The 20,690-nt window shown below is 44.8% G+C and overlaps 1 protein-coding gene across 3 annotated transcripts in view; it reads left to right on the forward strand.

Moving 5' to 3' along the window:
* LOC140619641 (immunoglobulin lambda-1 light chain-like) overlaps positions 1-20,690 on the forward strand; it is a 222,599-nt gene that overhangs the window by 108,848 nt on the left and 93,061 nt on the right. The window contains exon 3 of one of the 3 annotated variants that reach the window (XM_072803383.1): positions 19,225-19,247. The exons of the other annotated variants lie outside the window; for them this stretch is intronic. Coding sequence (XP_072659484.1) covers positions 19,225-19,247 — 23 coding nt within the window. The remainder of the gene's footprint in view (positions 1-19,224; positions 19,248-20,690) is intronic. 3 annotated transcript variants of the gene reach the window in all.

The following is a 20,690-nucleotide window of genomic DNA, read 5'->3' on the forward strand; positions in this document are numbered from 1 at the left end:
GTTGGGGATTTACCCCAAAGATACAAATGCAATGAAACGCCGGGACACCTGCACCCCGATGTTTATAGCAGCAATGGCCACGATAGCCAAACTGTGGAAGGAGCCTCGGTGTCCAACGAAAGATGAATGGATAAAGAAGATGTGGTTTATGTATACAATGGAATATTACTCAGCTATTAGAAATGACAAATACCCACCATTTGCTTCAACATGGATGGAACTGGAGGGTATTATGCTGAGTGAAGTAAGTCGATCGGAGAAGGACAAACATTATATGTTCTCATTCATTTGGGGAATATAAATAATAGTGAAAGGGAATATAAGGGAAGGGAGAAGAAATGTGTGGGAAATATCAGAAAGGGAGACAGAACATAAAGAATCCTAACTCTGGGAAACGAACTAGGGGTGGTGGAAGGGGAGGAGAGCGGGGGGTGGGGGTGAATGGGTGACGGGCACTGGGGGTTATTCTGTATGTTAGTAAATTGAACACCAATAAAAAATAAATTTAAAAAAAAGAAAGAAAAAAAAATAAAATAAATAAAATAAATAAATAAATCTTAAAAAAAAAAAAAGAAACAGTCCTCTCTACCACAGAATTACAAAATCTGGATTACAATTCAATGTCAGAAAGCCAATTCAGAAGCACTATTATACAGGTACTGGTGGCTCTAGAAAAAAGCATAAAGGACTCAAGAGACTTCATGACTGCAGAATTTACATCCAATCAGGCGGAAATTAAAAATCAATTGAATGAGTTGCAATCCAAACTAGAACTCCTAACGACGAGGGTTAACGAGGTGCAAGAACCAGTGAGTGACATAGAAGATAAGTAGATGGCAAAGAGGAAAACTGAGGAAAAAGAGACAGCCAATTAAAAGACCATGAAGACAGATTAATGAAAATAAACGACAGCCTGAGGAAGAAAAACCGACATTTAATTGGGGTTCCCAAGGGCGCCAAAAGGGACACAGGGTCAGAATATGTATTTGAACACATCATAGCTGAAAACTTTCCTAATCTGGGAAGGGAAACAGGCATCCAGATCCAGGAAATAGAGAGATCCCCCCCTAAAATCAATAAAAACCATTCAACATCTTGACATTTAATAGTTAAGCTTGCAAATTCCAAAGATAAAGAGAAGATCCTTAAAGCAGCAAGAGACAAGAAATCCCTGACTTTTATGGGAAGGAATATTAGGGTAACAGCAGACCTTTCCACAGAGACCTGGCAGGCCAAAAAGGGCTGGCAGGATATATTCAGGGTCCTAAATGAGAAGAACATGCAACCAAGAATACTTTCTCCAGCAAGGCTCTCATTCAAAACGGAAGGAGAGATAAAGAGCTTCCAAGACAGGCAGGTACTGGAAAATATGTGACCTCCAAATGAGCTCTGCAAGAAATTTTAAGGGGGCTCTTAAAATTCCCCTTTAAGAAGAAGTTCAGTGGAACAATTGACAAAAACAAGGACTGAATAGATATCATGATGACACTAAACTCATACCTTTCAATAGTAACTCTGAACGTGAAAGGGCTTAATGACCCCATCAAAAGGCACAAGGTTACAGACTGGATAAAAAAGCAGGACCCATCTATTTGCTGTCTACAAGAGACTCATTTTAGACAGAAGGACACCTACAGCCTGAAAATAAAAGGTTGGAGAACCATTTACCATTCAAATGGTCCTCAAAAGAAAGCAGGGGTAGCCATCCTTATATCAGAAAAACTAATATTTACCCCAAAGACTGTAGTGAGAGATGAAGAGGGACACTATCTCATATTTAAAGGATCTATCCAACAAGAGGAGTTAACAATCCGCAATATATATGCCCCGAATGTGGGAGCTGCCAAATATATCAATCAATTAATAACCAAAGTGAAGAAATACTTAGAGAATAATACACTCATACTTGGTGACTTCAATCTAGCTCATTCTACCCTCGATAGGTCTTCTAAACAAAACATCTCCAAAGAAACGAGAGCTTTAAATGATACACTGGACCAGATGCATTTCACAGATATCTACAGAACTTTACATCAAAAGGCAAATGAATACACATTCTTCTCAAGTGCACATGGAACATTCTCCAGAATAGACAACATACTGGGTCACAAATCGGGTCTGAACCGATACCAAAAGATGGGGATCGTCCCCTGCATATTCTCAGACCATAATGCCTTGAAATTAGAACTAAATTACAATAAGAAGTTTGGAAGGACCTCAAACACATGGAGGTTAAGGACCATCCTGCTAAAAGATGAAAGGGTCAACCAGGAAATTAAGGAAGAATTAAAAAGATTCATGGAAACTAATGAGAATGAAGATACAACCGTTCAAAATCTTTGGGATGCAGCAAAAGCAGTCCTAAGGGGGAAATATATCGCAATACAAGCATCCATTCAAAAACTGGAAAGAACTCAAATACAAAAGCTAACCTTACACATAAAGGAGCTAGAGAAAAAACAGCAGATGGACACCGTGCCCATCAGAAGAAGAGAGTTAATTAAAATTCGAGCAGAACTCAACAAAATCGAGACCAGAAGAACTGTGGAACAGATCAACAGAACCAGGAGTTGGTTCTTTGAAAGAATTAATAAGATAGATAAACCATTAGCCAACCTTATTAAAAAGAAGAGAGAGGAGACTCAAATTAATAAAATCATGAATGAGAAAGGAGAGATCACTACCAACCTCAAGGAAATACAAACGATTTTAAAAACATATAATGAACAGCTATACGCCAATAAATTAGGCAATCTAGAAGAAATGGAAGCATTCCTGGAAAGCCAGAAACTACCAAAACTGGAACAGGAAGACATAGAAAACATGAACAGGCCAATAACCAGGGCGGAAAATGAAGCAGTCATCAAAAACCTCCCAAGACACAAGAGTACAAGGCCAGATGGCTTCCCAGGGGAATTCTATCAAATGTTTATAGAACCATATGATCCTCTCATTAGATACAGAGAAAGCATTTGACAAAATACAGCATGCATTCATGATCAAAAATCTTCAGAGTGTAGGGATAGAGGGAACTTTCCTCAACATCTTAAAAGCCATCTACGAAAACCCCACAGCAAATATCATTCTCAGTGGGAAAGCACTGGGAGCCTTTCCCCTAAGATCAGGAACAAGACAGGGATGTCCACTCTCACCACTGCTATTCAACATAGTACTGGCAGTCCTAGCCTCAGCAATCAGGCAACAAAAAGACATTAAAGGCATTTAAATTGGCAAAGAAGAAGTCAAACTCTCCCTCTTCGCCGATGACATGATACTCTACATAGAAAACCCAAAAACCTCCACCCCAAAATTGCTAGAACTCATACAGCAATTTGGTAGCATGGCAGGATACAAAATCAATACTGAGAACTGAGTGGCATTTCTATACACTAATAATGAGACTGAAGAAAGAGAAATTAAGGAGTCAATGCCATTTACAATTTCACCCAAAAGCATAAGATACCTAGGAATAAACCTAACCAAAGAGATAAAGGATCTATACCCTAAAAACAATAGAACACTTCTGAAAGAAATTGAAGAGGACACAAAGAGATGGAAAAATATTCCATGTTCATGGATTGCAGAATTAACATTGTAAAAATGTCAATGTTACCCAGGGCAATTTACATGTTTAATGGAATCCCTATCAAAATACCATGGACTTTCTTCAGAGACTTAGAACAAATTATTTTAAGATTTGTGTGGAATCAGAAAAGACCCCGAATAGCCCCGAAAACCATAGCTGGGGGCACCACAATGCCAGATTTCAGGTTGTACTACAAAGCTGTGGTCATCAAGAAAGTGTGGTACTGGCACAAAAACAGACACATAGATCAATGGAACAGAATAGAGAACCCAGAAGTGGACCCTGAACTTTATGGTCAACTAGTATTCGATAAAGGAGGAAAGACTATCCATTGGAAGAAAGTCTCTTCAATAAATGGTGCTGAGAAAATTGGACATCCACATGCAGAAGAATGAAACTAGACCACTCTCTTTCACCATTCACAAAGATAAAATCAAAATGGATGAAAGATCTAAATGTGAGACAAGAATCCATCAAAATCCTAGAGAAGAACACAGGCAACGCCCTTTTTGAACTTGGCCATAGTAGCTTCTTGCAAGATACATCCACGAAGGCAAAAGAAACAAAAGCAAAAATGAACTATTGGGACTTCATCAAGATAAGAAGCTTTTGCACAGCAAAGGATACAGTCAACACAACTAAAAGACAACCTACAGAATGGGAGAAGATATTTGCAAATGACATATCAGATAAAGGGCTAGTTTCCAAGATCTATAAAGAACTTATTAAACTCAACACCAAAGAAACAAACAATCCAATCATCAAATGGGCAAAAGACATGAAGAGAAATCTCACAGAGGAAGACATAGACATGGCCAACATGCATATGAGAAAATGCTCTGCATCACTTGCCATCAGGGAAATACAAATCAAAACCACAATGAGATACCACCTCACTCCAGCGAGAATGGGGCAAATTAACAAGGCAGGAAACAACAAATGTTGGAGAGGATGCGGAGAAAAGGGAACCCTCTTACACTGTTGGTGGGAATGTGAACTGGTGCAGCCACTCTGGAAAACTGTGTGGAGGTTCCTCAAAGAGTTAAAAATATACCTGCCCTACGACCCAGCAATTGCACTGTTGGGGATTTACCCCAAAGATACAAATGCAATGAAACGCCGGGACACCTGCACCCCGATGTTTATAGCAGCAATGGCCACGATAGCCACACTGTGGAAGGAGCCTCGGTGTCCAACAAATGATGAATGGATAAAGAAGATGTGGTTTATGTATACAATGGAATATTACTCAGCTATTACAAATGACAAATACCCACCATTTGCTTCAACGTGGATGGAACTGGAGGGTATTATGCTGAGTGAAGTAAGTCAGTCGGAGAAGGACAAACATTATATGTTCTCATTCATTTGGGGAATATAAATAATAGTGAAAGGGAATATAAGGGAAGGGAGAAGAAATGTGTGGGAAATATCAGAAAGGGAGACAGAACGTAAAGACTGCTAACTCTGGGAAATGAACTAGGGGTGGTAGAAGGGGAGAAGGGCGGTGGGTGAGAGTGAATGGGTGACGGGCACTGGTGTTTATTCTGTATGTTAGTAAATTGAACACCAATAAAAAATAAATTAAAAAAAGGAACCCCCCCCCCCAAAAAAGAAAGGGAGACAGAAGAAAGACTCCTAACTCTGGGAAATGAACTAGGGGTGGTGGAAGGGGAGGAGAGTGAGGTTGGGGGTGAATGGGTGACAGGCACTGAGGGGAGCACTTGACGGGATGAGCACTGGGTGTTATTCTGTATGTTGGTAAATTGAACACCAATAAAAAATAAATTTATTAAAAAAAAAAACAAAAGGACCGAGAACCTTGAGCCTATGATGGGTGCAAAGCTGAGACCTGATTAGGAAAATAATGTGTATGTTAGGATGTCTGTGGCAGGACCAACATGGAACATGGCTTGGGTTTCTCCATCTATAGTTGACTCTTAACTTCTGGTGCCAGGATGTAGTCCATAAGCTGCCTACAGGACTTATCCAGGTTCTCCCCAGGACCAGATCCACTGGGCATGGAAAGGGGAGCACTACAGTGATAAATATATTAACTCCCTTGAATCTCAACCCAGTGAATGATTCACCTCTAATGTTGTTGGGGGGCAAGTTTACTGGATATATAGGTTTCCTCTATACTTTTTAAGCATTTAAAAAACAAGCATCTCATATACACCCACACTTTTGGGTTAACATTGAGCAGCTGTATAGATCAAGGTAACTCTCTTCCCTGGGCACTGACTTGAGCAGGGTTGGGAGAGATTTTGATGTTGGACCACAGAAAGTCAGGTTGGGTACTCCTAGTGATGGATCTCGGAGATGGGAAAATCCAAGAGCTGCCCATAAACAGGACAAATCCCAAGTAGGTAGGAAGACAGAAGGTGGAGTATTCCTGAGAGAGAGAGTGGGCAGAGAGGCAGGAGGATTGGGAGGATAGGGGAACATCAGGTGTCAGAACTTCAGTTTCTCTTTTCAGCTAGTGGTTGGCTGGAATCACAAAGGATCACAGGAATATCCTACTCACTTCAGTAAAGGGTTATTCTCTACCAAGTGTTTCCAAAAGGCCTCCCACAGGTCCCTTTAGTGGAGATTTTTCTCCAACACTATATTTTTCAGGGAAGGCCGTCATGAAGATTGTAGGGAAATAATATCCAAACCTGTAGTGTGAATCATGCTTCTTCCAAGCCCACCTGGGCCTTCTGGTGTTTATAACTTGAAGGAAAGTAATGCAGTAGCCTTGAATGCACAGACAGATTGACAAACTGTGGAAGTGATGACAGTGAATGAAAAAGGGATGAAGATAAAGAGCATTCCCTGTTGTCCTTAGATGATAACCAACCAGTGAGGGAATGACAAGTAAAAGCCTTGGTTAAACGGGGTCAAAAGATTTTATTAGTGGTCATTTCTGTTCATCAAGTTTATAACAGGATCAAGGTCACAGTCAGAGACCACTGGTCACCTCCGGATATGTGAGAGGAAGTAATGAACAGCATCGAGAATGAGTGTCACTTGCTGGATTGTACATTCACTGCCTGTTAGCTTCACAGATTGTCAGGTGACCCAAGACCAGGAATGAAAATTAATGTCCAAAGTTCTTATGTACCTTGTGGCCTTAGCCGAGTGCTCCAGATTGGAAGTCCTTTAGTACCATTGCGTCATTTGGGATCTTATGGCATGGTGAGCTATTTATAATTTAACACAGGGAGCACCAGAAACAAGTGACCAGAATAGCCAGGAGGAGAGATGGAGGTGATGCCACTGACACTGTGACGAGAGAGGCCAGGCAGGCTGAGCCAACAGTGAGAGTATGTACATGAGATCTACTCTCCCAACACCCCCACCCCCTCCTCATTCTACATCTCCCTCCCTTCTTCCCTTCTCCCCTCATACCCATCCCTCTATTCTCACTCTTAAAAAAAGTTCTCACTTTCAATCTGTTTCTCTAGAGATGTCTGTAATATTATCCAGTAGTCATCTCCTACTGAATTCTGCTTCATTCATTGTCCTATACTGTGTGTTCCCTTTACATATATTCTATCCACACATTTTTTCTGTCCTAGAGTATGTTTGTTTGCGCATCTGACTGCCTGACTTTATTCTCTAATGGTCACAACAGCAAAAATAATGACATTGAGTCTGTCATTGTACTAGAAGTCATGGGTGACAACCAGAATTCCCAATGCCCATCTACAGGATTGAAGCCCTCATTTCCCCAGAGGTGGGCTTGTTGGAAACTGCAGCTTCAGGAATTACTTCTGCTGAAGAGAGCTAGCACAGCAGGGACATGCCCCCTTCTTGTTTGCAGCTTGTGTCTGGTGACCCCTGCATGTGGGTGGAGTAACAGCAGGGTCCCTGCACCCTATTCTGTATGACTCTGGAAAACACACCCAGCACCGGGGTTCCCCTAAGTTCTACTGCAGCCCTGGCTGTGACAATCTGACACATCACTGTCCTTCTCTGCTCATGCCTGCTTCTTCATCTTTTTTTTACTCAGGGGTGTGTTTCCCTGTAGATCTAGAATTCCTGCACAGTACTCTCTAAGTGAAAGTTTGCTCTTTGGAATCTTCACCTACCATAACTTTTTGTTTTGTTTTGTTTTCTTGTTTTCCTTTCATTTTCTTTTCTTTCTTTTTTTATTGAGTTATAATTCATATACAGTAAAATCTATCCTTTTAGCAAACAGTTGTGTGAGTTTTGAAAAAAGCCATAGCAGTGTAAGCACCTCAACAATCATGTATATGCAAAAAAACAAAACAAAAAAAATCAAGAAAACACACACACACACACACACACACACACACAAACAATCATGTATATGACTGATGAATCATTACCTATAAATTCCCCAAGCCCCTTTGCAGTCAAAACCCAGGGCGCATCACATCATGTGCCCTCCTTCATGCCTTACCACATCCCCCATCCACCTCCCCTTCAGCAACCCAGTTTGTTTTCCAGAGTTAAGAGACTCTTATGGTTTGTCTTCCTCTCTGAATTTCCCAACTCATTTCTCCTTCATACCCATGTTCCCTTGAATTTATTATAGTTCCACATTTGAGTGAAACATATGATAATCATCTTTCTCTGATTGACTTACTTCACTCAGCCTAATATCCTCCACTTCCAACCACATTGATGTGAATGGTGAGAATTCGTCCTTTTTGATGGCTGAGTGATATTCCATTATTTGTATATTTGTATTATATATATATATATATATATATATATATATATATATATATATATATATAGTAATGTTCTTTATCCATTCATATGTCGATGGACATCTTGGCTCCTTTCAAAGTTTGACTGTTGTGGACATTTGTGATAAGAACATTAAGGTGCAGATGTCCCACCTTTTTTCCACATCTGTATCTTTGGGAGTATATACCCAGTAGTGTTATAGCTGAGTCATAGAGTATCTCTAATCTTCTTGAGGAACCACTATATTGTTTTCCAGAATGGGTGTGCCAACTTGCATTCCCACCAAAAGTGTTAGAGGGATCCCCTTTTTTCGCATCCGTGCCAATATTTGTTGTTTCCTGTCTTGTTACTTTTAGCAATTTTCACTGGTATAAGGTGGTATCCCATTGTGGTTCTGATTTGTATTTCCCTGATTACAGGTGTCGTGGGGCATTTTTTTCACGTGCCTGTTGGCTAGTTGTAGGTCTTTTTGGAGAAATGTCAGTTCATGTATTTTGCCCATTTCTTGACTGCATCATACGTTTTTCGGTCTTGTGTTTGATAAGGTCTTTTTAGAACTTCGATACGAGCCCTTTATCTGATGGTCATTGGCAAATATCTTCTCCCAATCTTTGTCTTTTGGTTTGTTGACTGTTTGCTTCGCTGTGCAGATGCTATGTATTTTGATGAAGGCCCAGTAGTTTATTTTTGCTTTTGTTTCCCTTCCTCTAGAAATGTGACTTGCAAGAAATTTTTACCTGTGTTCTCCTCTAGGATTTTGATGGATTCCTGTCTCACTTTTAGATCTTCCTCCATGTTGAGTTTATCTTTATGGATGGTATGGTGTAAGAGAATGGTCTAGTTTCATTCCTCTGCATGTGGCTGTCCAATTTCCCAAAAATCTTTTGTTGAAAAGACTGTCTTTTTCCTTTGAACATTATTCCTGTTTTGTCGAGGTTTGTTGATCATACAGTTGAGGGTCCTTTTCTGGGTTCTCTATCCTGTTACCTTACTCTATTTGTCTTTTTGTGCCATTTAATGCTATATTGATGATCACAGCTTTGTAATATAGTTTGGAATCAGGCATTGTGATGCCTCAGCTTTTGTTTTCTTTTCAACATACCTCTGGTTATTTAAGGTTTTTTCTGGTACCGTACAAATCTTAGGATTATTTGTTCTAACAATGAAAAAAGTCCATGGTATTATGACAGGGATTGCATTGAATGTGTAGATTGCCCTGAGTGGCATAGATATTTTAACGATATTTATTCTTCCAATCCATGAGCATGGAAAGTTTTTGCATCTCTTTGTGACTTCCTCAATGTCTTTCATAACTTTTCTGTCATTTTTAGAGAGTATATATCCCTTACCTTTTTGGTTAGGTTTATTCCTAGGTATCTTATGGGTTTAGGTGCAATTGAAATAAAGGATTCTGGGATTGAGCCCAGTATCTCCACTCCCTGATCAGCAGGGAGCCTGCTTCTCACTCCCTTGTCCCTCCCCTCACTCATGCTCTCCCTCCCTCTCTCTCTCTCCCTCTCTCACTTTATTGTCTAATGGTCACAACAGCAAACATAATGACATTGAGTCTGTCATTGTACTAGAAGTCATGGGTGACAACCAGAATTCCCAATGCCCATCTACAGGATTGAAGCCCTCATTTCCCCAGAGGTGGACTTGTTGGAAACTGCAGCTTCAGGAATTACTTCTGCTGAAGAGAGCTAGCACAGCAGGGACATGCCCCCTTCTTGTTTGCAGCCTGTGTGGCACGGATGTGAAAAAAGGGGATCCCTCTAACACTTTTGGTGGGAATGCAAGTTAGCACAGCCAAATACATAAATAAAATCTTAGAAAGAAAAGAAAAACAAATGGAATTCTCCTTGTTTTTCCAACATTACTTAGATCTAGATATACAACATTGTGTGAGTTGAAGGTATACATGATGGTTTGATATTTGTATATATTGTAACACGATGACTCCAAAAATGGTTAGTTACATCCATCACTTCCCACACTTGCCTTTATATTGTGTGTGTGTGTGTGTGTGTGTGTGTGTGGTGAGAACATCCAAGATCTACCATCTTAGCATCTTTCAAGTATACAACACAGTATTGTTAACTATAGACACCAAGCTACACATACATTCCAACAGCTTACTTACCTTATAACTGGAAGTCTGTACTCTTTGATCAGCATCTCATCATTTCTCCCACCCTCTGACCCTGGTAACTATCCATCTACTCTATGTTCTTATGAGTTCAGCCGTATTAGATTCTACATACAAGTGAGGTTATAGGTTATAGGTTTTTCACTTAACATAATGCCCTCCATTATCCAAGTGTCACAAATGGCAAGGTTCCTTTTCGTTTTAGTGCTGAATAATATTCCTGTGTGTGTGTATGTCAGTTGCTTTAACCATTCATCTATGGGTGAACACTTATTTTTTTAAGATTTTGTTTATCTATTTATTCATGATAGAGAGAGGGGGGGAGGGGGCAGAGACATAGGCACAAGAAGCAAGCTCCATTCAGGGAGCCGGACGCAGGACTCAATCTCGGGACTCCAGGATCCAGCCCTGGGCCAAAGGCAGGCGACAAACCGCTGAGCCACCCAGGGATCCCCTGGATGAACACTTAGATTGTGTTCTTGTCTTGGTGATTGTGAAAGATGCTACAATGAACTAGAGGTGCAAATATTTCCTTGAGATAAGATTCATTTTCTTTGGGAGACAGAACATGAGAGACTTCTAACTCTGGTAAATGAACAAAGGGTGGTGGAAACGGAGGTGGAAGGGGGTGGGGGTGACTGGGTGATGGGCACTGAGGGGGGCACTTGATGGGATGAGTACTAGGTGTTATGCTATATGTTGGCAAATTGAACTCCAATTTAAAATATATATATATATATATATATATATATATATATATATATATATGAGATTCATTTTCTTTGTATTTATATGCAGAAAATGGATAACTGGATCATATGGTGGTTCTGTTTTTAATTTGTTGAGGAACCTCCATGAGTCTTCCATACTGGCTGCACAAATTTATTTTAGATTAGAATTTGCACAGCTTAATCTCCATTTCCCAGCCACACCAGATGAACAAACATGGGGTAAATGTGGGTTGAGAGGGTTAGAAGTGAATAGGATGGGGAGGCTTTTGCAGTCTCTACTACCTTGCCCCTGGGGTTATATAACACGCCCATTTACATTGTGGTCTACAAAAAACTTGCTGACTACATCAGTGATCTTAGAGTGGAGAAGTGTGCAGTGACCAACCCCTCTAGAGACATTTCCCATGGCATGAAACAGTAAACACACTCCACAAGTGCTGGATTTCCAGTGATAGATTCTTGGATTCAAGAGCAAACTAACCTTTCAGGGAAACCACATTGCAAAAAGGAACTCTGACACTTTGCCAGCTGCTTGGGCCTCAGTTAGGAAGGGACTCAACAAGACCCATGTCATGGTGACATTCAGGGAAATCCACATTAGGAAAAGCCAGTCCTGCCCAGCCTCAGAGCACAGCATGTGACAGGGGAGAGGACAGCTATCTGATCCCCTGATTGTGAGAAATTGGCATTGGGAGAAAAGGGAGCACTTACCAACTCACCAGAGCCATGACAGAAGTGTAAGACAGACTAGGACAGTCATCCATACAGCAGAAATCAGAACCTGAGCTGTAGATTTTTTTACTTGTAGATTTTTTTATTGGAGTTCAATTTGCCAACATAAACTATAACAGCCAGGGCTCATCCTGTCAAGTGCACCCCTCAGTGTTCATCACCTTGCACCCCATCCCTCTCCCCCCTCCCCTTCCACTACCCATTGTTCATTTCCCAGAGTTAGGAGTCTCTCATGTGCTGTCAACCACTCTGATATTTCCCACTCATTTTCTCTCCTTTCCCCTATAATCCCTTTCACTAGTTTTTATAGTCCCCTATGAATGAGACCATATAATGATAATGTTTGTCCTTCTCCAATTGACTTACTTCACTCAGCATAATACCCTCCAGTTCCATCCACGTCGAAGCAAAGGGTGGGTATTCATCGTATCTAATGGCTGAGTAATATTCCATTGCATACATATACCACATTTTCTCTGTTCACTCATCTTTGGATGGACACCGAGGCTCCTTCCATAGTTTGGCTACTGTGGACATTGCCTCTAGAAACATCGGGGTGCAGGTGTCCTGGCGTTTCATTACATCTGTATCTTTGGGGTAAATCCCCAGCAGTGCAATTGCTGGGTCGTACGGCAGATCTATTTTAAACTCTTTGAGGAACTTCCACACAGTTTCCCATAGTGGCTGCACCAGTTCACATTCCCACCAACAGTGTAAGAGGGTTCCCTTTTCTCCACATCCTCTCCAACATTTGTGGTTTCCTGCCTTGTTGATTTTCCCCATTCTCACTGGTGTGAGGTGGTATCTCATTGTGGTTTTGATTTGTATTTCCTGATGGCCAGTGATGCGGAGCATTTTCTCATGTGCATGTTGGCCATGTCTATGTCTTCCTCTGTGAGATTTCTCTTCATGTCTTTTGCCCATTTCATGATTGGATTATTTGTTTCTTTGCTGTTGAGTTTCATAAGTTCTTTATAGATCTTGGATACTAGCCCTTTATCTGATATGTCATTTGCAAATATCTTCTCCCATTCTGTAGGTTGTCTTTTAGTTTTGTTGACTGTATCTTTTGCTGTGCAGAAGTTTTTTATCTTAAGTCCCAATAGTTCTTTTTAGCTTTCCCCCCTTGCTTTCATAGATGTTTCTACACCAAGCAGAAGAAGAGAGCTAATAATGATTCGACCAGAACTCAATGAAATAGAGACCAGAAATAATGTAGAACCGATCAACAAAACCAGGATTTGGTTCTCTTAAAGAATTAATCAGATAAACCATTAGCCAGCCTTATTAAAAAGAAAAGACTCAAGTTAATAAAATCATGAATGAAAGAAGAGAGATCACAAGCAATACCAAGGAAATACAAATTATTTTTAAAATGCATTATGAGGGATCCCTGGGTGGCGCAGCGGTTTGGCGCCTGCCTTTGGCCCAGGGCACGATCCTGGAGGCCCGGGATCGGGTCCCACGTCGGGCTCCCGGTGCATGGAGCCTGCTTCTCCCTCTGCCTGTGTCTCTGCCTCTCTCTCTCTGTGACTATCATAAATAAATAAAAATAAAATAAAATAAAATGCATTATGAACAGCCATATGCCAATAAATTAGGCAATCTAGAAAAACTGGATGCATTTCTGGAAACCCGCAAATTACCGAAACTGGAAACAGAAAAAATAGAAAATCTGAAAAGGCTAGGGAGGAAATGGAAGCAGTCATCAAAAACCTCCCAAGACACAGAAGTCCAGGGCCACATGGCTTCCCAGGGGAATTCTATCAAACGTTTAAAAAAGAAACTGTACCTATTCTACTAAAGCCGTTTGGAAAGATAGAAAGACATGGAATACTTCCAAACTTGTTCTATGAGGCCAGTATCACCTTAATTCCGAAACCAGACAAAGACCCCACCAAAAAGGAGAATGATAGACCACTATCCCTGATGAAGACGGATGCAAAAATTTTGAACAAGATACTAGCCAATTGGATCCATTAGTACATTAAGAAGATTTTCACCATGACCAAGTGGGATTTATACCTGGGATACAAGGCTGGTTCAACACTCATAAAGCCATCAATGTGATTGATCATATCAGCAAGAGAAAAAACAAGAAACATAGGATCCTCTCAATGGATGCAGAGAAAGCCTTTGACAAAATACGGCCTTCATTCCTGATCAAAACCCTTCAGAGTGTAGGGATAGAGGGAACATTCCTCCGCATCTTAAAAGCCATCTATGAAGAGCCCTACAGCCAATATCATTCTCAATGGGGAAACACTGGGAGCCTTTCTCCTAAGATCAGGAACACGACAGGGATGTCCACTCTCACCACTGCTATTCAACATAGTATTAGAAGTCCTAGCCTCAGCAATCAGGCAATATATAAATAAATATATAGCATTAAAATTGGCAAAGAAGAAGTCAAACTCTCCCTCTTCGCAGATGACATGATACTGTACACAGATTCCCATTTCACCAAACCACAGACGAGGCTAGTTTACAAATCCTCCCATGCCAAATTCCAGGAGATATGTACTGGAGTATTGAAAATGTGATAAATATAGTAGCAAGAACAATAAATGTAAAGTGTAAAATCTGGGGGTTTGTGAACAAGTAAACTCCCCAGTAGATGAGATGAAGGAACCTCAGAAGCAGAGGGTTTCCTATTGAAATGACAGGCCAAGCTTGGTTCCACACGGACTGTGGGGAATGCATAGGGGACATGAGAGGCAGGAGGAGGTGGGTATTGAGGCCACAGGACCCCCATTTCCCTGAATCAGGGGTTTTCTGCATCTCTAGCCGACCCACATCACCCCACGGACAGACTCCTGCAGGGCCCTGAAATACCCCAGCACAGCACTCAAGCAACGTTGTTTCCGATAGAGTCATAAGTTCAGATCCAGGAATTTGACTGTGATGCCAGAAATTGGAAACCAATGGGTGGTTTTCATTTTTTTTTAAGAAAAAGATTTATTTATTTATTTAAGAGAGAGAGAACAAATAGGGGGGAGGGCAGATGGAGAGGGGGAAGACCCTGTTAAGCAGGGAGCCCAATGCAGGACTTGAGCCCAAGACCCTGAGACAAGACCCTACCAGAATGCAGATGTTTAACCAACTCAGGCACGTAAGTGCCCCTCAAAGGTGCCTTTTGGACAAGAAAGCTTCCTGGAGGCAGCTGGGGACTCTGCTATCCTTCTCAGTCACCTGTTCTGCCTCTCAAATGACTAACACAATTCCAGCCCCAGGGAGGATTACATTTGCATAACTACTAAAGATCACTGCCTCTTGTGCCTGGAGGGAATAAAAGAAGCCTGGGTGAGCCTGCCCTGCACTGGGTCTCAGGAAGCAGAGCTCTGGGCACGCCCACCATGGCCTGGACCCCTTTCCTGCTCCCCATCCTCACCCTCTGCACAGGTGCTGCCCCTGGGCCTGTCCAGCCCCTCGGTCCCCGCAGGATGGAGATGGGTCTGACCTGAACCCTGAGCTCAGCCTCAGCAAAACCTCACTATTGCGTAACTAGGATAAGCCCCTAGGCCTCACACCAAGCCCTCCTCTCCTGTATTTCAGGCTCCATGACCTCCACTGGGTTGAATCAGGCTCCCTCCGTGTTGCTGGCACTGGGACAGATGGCAACAATCACCTGATCCAGAGATGTCTTTGGGAAAAATATGCATATTGGTACCAGCAGAAGCCAAGCCAAGCCCCTGTACTCCTAATCAATAAAAATAATGAGCAGGATTCTGGGATCCCTGACCGGTTCTCTGGCTCCAACTCGGGCAACACGGCCACCCTGACCATCAGTGGGGCCCGGGCCGAGGACGAGGCTGACTATTACTGCCAGTCCTATGACAGCAGTGGAAATGTTCACAGTGACACAGGCAGATGGGGAAGTGAGACAAATCCTCTTCTCCATCTGGGTCTTCCTCTCCTCTGCCGACAGGAGGCCTATGGACAAGCAGGGGGCAGGTCTGGCCCAGGCCCTCATATGTGAAGTTCCCCGGCCTCCACCCCCACCCCCTGCTTACCAGGAGCTCTGCACAGGGACGGACAATGGGGCATTTGTGCTGAGAGACTCGGTTGCCCTGGTCTCTGGGCCTGGGTATGAACTGGAGATCTAGGGCCTGGGTGGGGAAAGACACGGGGAGCCTTTTCTCTAGTGCACATTATCTCTACATTCTCCGTGTGCTATGAGCCACTGTTCACACAACTGACCAGGATCAGTGTCCAAATTTCCCAGAACAGCTGAGCTGCTAAAGCCCTAGGCCATAAGTAAAGACCCCTCCACCTGCATGGAAGAGATCGGGACAGTAGACACGGGGGCCACCCACACTGCTCTTCAGGACTCACAAGCCCCCCACTGCTGCCTGGAGTCCCTGACAGCTCACAGGGGTGCAACTCGTGGGGAAGTGCTGTTGGCCCTGAGATCTGCTGCCCCCCGATCTGTCCCTTCTCAGGGAGCTTGAGAAGAATGATATCCTGATGCCTGGATCCCTGTCCTGCCTCATGCTCCCAGGTCCTGAGACGTCCCAAAGATAGAGCTCTCTGCAGGAAGGAGGCCTCATCTGAAGGTGAATCTCTGTGGGTTGCTCTCCTTCTGCCCAAGATGATATCCCTTCTCCTTCCACTCCTTCCAGATTTTTTACACAGGCACTTCTCCATCTCAGAGTCTACCTCCAGGAACCCATTCCGGGGTGACTGGCATCACTACCACAGTCCTCAGGCAACAGAGAAGGCCCCAGATATACCCATGACCTCTCGGGTTCTCTCCCCCAATCCCCAGTGTGCATGTCCAAACTCCCTGGAGATGAGATCACTTCATCTATTTTTATACAGTGAGAAAAGGACCAGACACACCAGGTGCTCTGGGTTCTGACAGACAGTTGGAGAGTCACATCCCCCCTGACGGTAATTTGGGGTGGTTGGGAACAGTGCCCTCGTCCTACAGAATGGCCAGAAGATATGCCACAACAGGAGACCCACAATGGGTGTGGCCACAGGTCTACCCCACATCCTGCACAAAAATATCTCTTTACACACGTCTGACCCAGAAATATGGACAGAAAACAATGATATGAAATGAGTTCAGTCTGTCAATGCGACCCATAAGAAGCCACCGCGTCCCCCTTGTCCACAGGAGATCCACTCAGATCCATTTGTCTACTCTCATTCTTTCCCTCAAAAGAGGCAATGTCTGCAGAAAGGACCCCAGACTCGACACTTCTTTGGGCAAGTGCTGTGCCACAGGGTCGATCCTGACCCAGAGGAATCTCAACGTGGCAATGGTCTGGATATTGTATGAATATAGGAGAGAAGCTGGTAGAGACTGTGTGCTGTGTCACCAGAGCAAGGGTGTCCACCCTGCTCCCCCACTCACAGCATAAATCTATGAGGCAGGGCCTCTGTCCTCTTCACACTGATCCCCAGGACAGAATGTCTCCCAAACCAAAGTGGGGCTGAAAGAATGTTCACTGAGTGTTCTCAGATCCCTATATGTGGAGCAGGAGCCACCACCGCACTATTTGGGCCCAGCACCCTAAGTCTGCAGCAGTACGAGTCAGTCTCTGTGTCCTGTGTCCCCCAGGCACCCGGTACTGCACCCCACCCATGACCACCCAACAACCCAGAAGTGTGTGCTCTGAGGCCCCAGGGGCCGTCACACCTCAGCTGAGTTTATACCAATGTCCAAGGAGAATATGACCCCACCTGCCTGGTCTAGAGGCTGGCAGGGTCCATGAAGAGAAGAGTAACTTCTGCCCTGGGTCAGCAGGGCAAGAGCAGGGAACCAGGATGTGAGCAGTGGGCTCTCCATCTCCACCTGGACCAAGGAATTCCCTGGGCCTCCTGCAGCCAGCGTGGAGCGGCCACCAGGGGGCAGCAGAGATGACCTGGTGAAGCCACCTGAATAGGGGGTGAGCCTGGTATCAGGGGTTCTAACAGGAGGGGGGCTGAGTCACTGGGCCCTGAGACTGAGGGGAAAGGTGCAGGATTTCTGCAGTATAACCTTGGACCCTGATGTGAGTTCTGACCTGTGTCTCTCAGACTCAGGGGTCTCATAGATTTGCCTCTGTCACTAGCCCAGCTCCAGGACTTCACGGCTCTCCTGCCACCCCATTCCTGCTACATCAGTCACTGCCAGACTTAACTGAAGGTCTGGTCCTGTCTCTGGCACTGAGAGCACCCTGGGGACACTGAGGCACAGCATCTATGTCCTGCCCCAGGACAACCCGCATAGTCAGAAAGCTACCACACCTACAGGGTGCAAGACCTCCATGTGCCCTTAGCAAGGGGAGAATTTTGTTGAGGCTTGATGCTCACAAACAGGGATATGGGATAGGACGCGCACTGCCCTCAGGCTCCTCATGTCTCCCAGGTGCAAAGGCTACAGAATCTAATGGAGGAAACCAGACCCCACTAGACACAGAGATTAAAGCACAGTCCCCAGGTCTGAGGCTGGGTCTGCAAGGGGCTTCCCATCCACTTCCTTGTCCCTTGGGTCTCAGCCCTGCTCTCAAAACACAAGCTCTTCAGGAGGAGCCCCTGAGCCCTGGCTGATTTGCATGACCAGCAGGTGTCTCCAGCAAGGGGATAAGAGAGGCCTGGGGGGAACCTCTGCCCAGGCTGGGACCTGGGGAGCAGAATCAGGTTGCCTCCACCATGGCTTGGACCCCCCTCCTCATCAGCCTCCTGGCTCTCTGCACAGGTACTGAGCCCTGGTCATACCCAGGACAGCAGCAAGTTTCTGGGACCAGCCAAAAACTGACCCTGAGTCCAGAACAGGGTGCCTGGAGAGGGTAGGACCTGAATGAAAAGGCTGGAGGAGTGAAGTCTTACCACTTGCTCACTCACTCTGTGAGAGCCTGAGGGGCTGCCCCGACCCAGGGAAAATTAATGTTGTCTCCTTTGTGCAAAGGCTCCATCTACCAGCTATACCCACGGTACCAGGGGTGAGATGAGGGGAGGTAGAAACAGAATCTCAGAGACTTGTTGGGGCTGAGGTCAGGCACGTGGGGTTCTCTTTGAATTGAGACTGAGAGGTGGGAATCCACCTCTCCTTTTCTCTCTTACAGGTTCTGTGGCCTCCTATGTGCTGACACAGCTGCCATCCGTGAGTGTGACCCTGAGGCAGACGGCCCGCATCACCTGTGGGGGAGACAGCATTGGAAGTAAAAGTGTTTACTGGTACCAGCAGAAGCTGGGCCAGGCCCCTGTACTGATTATCTATAGAGATAGCAACAGGCCGACAGGGATCCCTGAGCGATTCTCTGGCGCCAACTCGAGAACACGGCCACCCTGACCATCAGCGGGGCCCTGGCTGAGGACGAGGCTATTACTGCCAGGTGTGGGACAGCAGTACTAAGGCTCACAGTGACACAGGCAGATAGGGAAGTGAGACAGAAAGCCTTTCTCCCATCTGTGTCACCCTCCCCTCCACCCCAGGGCTGGTCACAGAGCAGGAGCAGGTCTGCCCCAGGCCCCTCATCTGAGGTCCCAAACCCTACTTCCTACCCACTCCTCAGCACGGCTGAACCTAAGGTTCAGGAGAGCATTTACAGCTCACAGCACTAATTTGCCCTGGTTCTTGGGCCTGGCTGTGAACAGGGGCCTCAGGGGCTGGGGAGAAAAAGACACAGGGGGACCTGGGCCAGGGGCCATGCCCCTGCATTTCCATTGCCAACTTGGGCTAATGCTCTTCCAAATGACCAGGCTGAGCGCTCCAGTGTTTCCACTCAGCTGATCTCCTGAAGCCCTGGGGACCTTGGTGGAGCCTTCCCTCCCTGAGTGGACCTATCAGGAGCAGGAGACATCGAGGTTCACGCACACCTCTCTTCTGACTCACATGCCCCCCACTGCCTGGAGCCCCTGACAGCTCACAGGGGCGCAACTCATGGGGAAGTGCTGTTGGTCCTGTAACCTACTGCCCCAGGCTCAGTCCCCTTCTCAGAGAGCCTCAGATGAAATGATGTCCTCATGCTGGATCCCGGCCCTGCCTCATGCTCCCAGGTCCCGAGAGGTCCCAGGGATGAGCTACTTTGCAGGAAGGAGGCCTCATCTGATGGCTCATCCCTGTGGGTCACCCTCCTTCTGCCCAAGCTGATATCCCTTCTCCTCCCAGAATTTTTACACAGGCACTTCTCCATCTCAGAGCCTCCTTCCAGGATTCCATTCCAGGGTGGCCGGCATCACAGCCACAGTCTTCAGAGAGCACAGAAGGCCCCAGGATATACCCACAACCTCTCTAGTTCTCTCCCCCAACCCCCAGTGTGCGTGTCCAACCTCCCTGGAGATGAGATCGTTTCATCTATTTTATAGAGTGAGGAAAGGACCAGACACACCAGGTGCTCTAGGTTGTTACAGACAGACGGAGAGTCACATCCACCCTGATGGTGACTGGGGGAGAATCGGGACAATGGCCTCATCCTACAGAATGGCTAGAAGACATGCAACGGCAGGAGACACACAATGGGTGCGGCCACAGGTCTACCCCACGTCCTGCACAAGAATATCTCTCTACACCCACCTGACCCAGAAATATGGACAGAAAGCAATGGTATGAAATGAGTTCAGTCTGTCAATGCAACATGTAAGAAGCCACCGCGTCCCCCCTTGTCCACAGGTGATCCACTCAGATCTACAGAAACCACAGCCTGCAAATAAAGGGAATATCGGGTCCTTGCTTCCACCAGATAATGTGCAACTATTGCGATACAACCACACATAAGTTCTTTCTTCCATAGGAGGATACAAGCTACTCTTTTGTCTGCTAGGGATATTAATCTCTGTGTCACCTGATTTCTCATCCTCA

The sequence above is a fragment of the Canis lupus genome, chromosome 27, assembly GCF_048164855.1.
Source record: "Canis lupus baileyi chromosome 27, mCanLup2.hap1, whole genome shotgun sequence".
In the NCBI taxonomy this organism is placed as follows: Eukaryota; Metazoa; Chordata; class Mammalia; order Carnivora; family Canidae; genus Canis; species Canis lupus.